Genomic DNA, 2500 nt, shown 5'->3' with positions numbered 1-2500 from the left:
GATGGAGGGATGGGAGAGAGAGAGAGGGAGAGGTAGAGTTAAAGATATGAAGAGAGAGAGAGGTAGAGAGAGAGATAAAGAGAGAGTGAGTGAGTAAGGCAGAGAGATGGAGAGAGAGAATGAGGGTGAGAATGAGAGAGGGAGAGAGAGAGAGAGAGAGAGAGAAGAAGAGAGAGAGAGAGAGCTCATATATACAGTACTCTGATTTAACAGTAGCTCATGGGTACAGTAGTCAGAGAATGGGACAAGAAAGTGCAAAAATGTGTGAAAAATAAAGGAGAGCACGAAAGAGAGTTATGAGCTATCACCACTAGAGTCTTTAGTTGCACTGTTGTCTTATTGTGAATAGTAACACAAAAGAACCTGTGTGTGTGTGTGTGTGTGTGTCTGGATCAGTGTCCAGGCCTCCACTTTGTGAACTCCTCGTTTATGTAAAGCTCACAGCAAGTACAGAGTCCTAGTCGGATGCTGTATGTATGTGTGTGTGTGCGAGCATGTGTGTGTTCACCAGAGACCGCTGCACAGCACTTATCCATAGATCTAATTTCTCCCAGCTTGCCAGAGGCTAACCAGGATGAGCGCGGGATGCTGATGGAACGGGGGAATCTCCACTCGTTGGTGTTATTCTATCCTTTCCCTCCTGATTCCTCCTGGCACACATCTGTCTCACTCTGCTCTTCCCGGCTGTATCCCAGCCATGTGGAACATTCCTTCCAGCCATCCAGTTCACTATCCCTCCCTCTCTCTCTCTCTCTCTCTCTCTCTCTCTCTCTCTCTCTCTCTCTCTCTCCTCCACACTCGCAGTATTTCATCTCCTTTCTCTCATTCTCTTTGATTTGTCTGTGTGTGTGTGTGTGTGTGTGTGTGTGTGTGTGTGTGTGTGTGTGTGTGTGTGTGTGTGTGTGTGTGTGCGTGTGTATGTGCGGACATGTATTTGTGTGTGTGTGTGTGTGTATGTGTGTGTGTGTGTGTGTGTGTGTGTGTACATGTGTATGTGTGTGTGTGTGTGGACATGTACTGTGTGTGTGTGTGTGTGTCAGAGGTGAAAGTAGGATTAAGTTATTGCAGGTACTACTACTCCAACCTTTAAGTCCCCCCCGTCACCCTCCCGAGTCCCACCCCCAGACATGAAAAGACACAAATTCTATAATTCCTGTTTGGGGTAGAAATTAGACACACAACATAATTTATAGCAACATACTTATTTTCATGTATGTGTAACGTATGATTTGGGAATAAAATCTAAAGCTACTTAATTCAGTGTAACTGTACAATTGTGTCCAGCTTCAAGGCATGCTGCAGTGTTCCAGCTGCCAGCTAACATTAGCCTACATACAAATAATAAGAAGCCAATGTCTATCTTGTCTGACAGACAAGGTCCATCATATAAACATAGCCTACTGTTGTGTTCTGATCCAGTATCATCCATCCCATTGACAGATGGATGGCCTAGTTCACGTCCCTCTGGCCTGTCAGTAGCCTACCTGTTCCTTCTGCTAGTTCTGCTTCCTCCCTCTGGTCCTCAACTTACTCTGAAATTCTCATACTTTTAACAACAGTATCACAAGCTTCTGCATCTCTCTCTTTTCTCTTAAACATTAGATACATTTTTCTTTGCATTTTGCCTTTTCATAACATTCAACAAGCATGTGACGTTTTGAATGTTCCCCCCTTCTTTCCCTCAGAGGGTTAACGGCTGGCACGCTACCCAGCGCCTAGGCAACCATCGAGCACTCCACTGAGCTCGCACGGCTGTGTCATTCATGATTTAGGTTGTTGATCGTGAAACATCACAACTTATTACTTGGGATTTTTTATTTTGTTTTGTTTTGTACAAAAACGACTGCTCACTGCTGTCTGCCAAAACCCACAGCACTCGAGTCTACAATGCAGACTGCCATGCAACATAGTACAACAAGCGAATGTAGCCTACTGATTGGAAATGTGAGTTACAAAAATGCGCCTCAACACGGGACGCATTCTGTTGATGGAATACCACAGAGATTTTAATGTAGCTCAAATTTACATTGATTTAGGAGAAATGCGCTTGAAAATTGTGTGGATAAAGGGCCTGTTTTGCATTACAGGCAGATGTTGCGTCCCCGAAAAAAAAAAAAAAAATCATGTTCCTTACTGCGTACCGCTGTGTACCGGCTCAAAATCTTTTAGCGGTACGGCGAACCGGACCGTTACGGCCTACTTTCACCCCTGGTGTGTGTGTGTGTGTGCGTGTGTGTGTGTTCCCAGTGCCCCCACCTACCTGAAGATGAAGATGAAGAGCATGAGCAGCATGCAGAAGGTGGCCACGTTGTCCATGGTCTTCATCAGGACCACCAGCTGCCTCTGCAGCGCCGGCATGAACCTGACCAGCTTCAGCACCCGCATCAGCCGGAACGTCCTCAGCACCGACAGACCGCCACCCTGCTGGCCCACGATCTCCCACACGCTGGAGAGAGACCACACACACACACACACACACACACACCCAGGTTCACAGCTA

The 2500-nt window shown here is 46.3% G+C and overlaps 1 protein-coding gene across 1 annotated transcript in view; it reads right to left on the bottom strand.

The window, feature by feature from the left end:
• cacna1g (calcium channel, voltage-dependent, T type, alpha 1G subunit) overlaps window positions 1–2500 on the bottom strand; it is a gene marked incomplete at both ends in the record, with an annotated part of 203630 nt that overhangs the window by 68319 nt on the left and 132811 nt on the right. Inside the window, 1 exon segment of the mRNA XM_084455864.1 lies at window positions 2261–2446. Within this exon segment, the coding sequence (XP_084311990.1) occupies window positions 2261–2446 (186 nt within the window).

The sequence above is a fragment of the Borostomias antarcticus genome, assembly GCF_949987555.1.
Source record: "Borostomias antarcticus genome assembly, chromosome: 22".
Taxonomy (NCBI): Eukaryota; Metazoa; Chordata; class Actinopteri; order Stomiiformes; family Stomiidae; genus Borostomias; species Borostomias antarcticus.
Note: the sequence above shows the minus strand (reverse complement) of the source record. Positions and strands in the feature narration are given on the sequence as shown.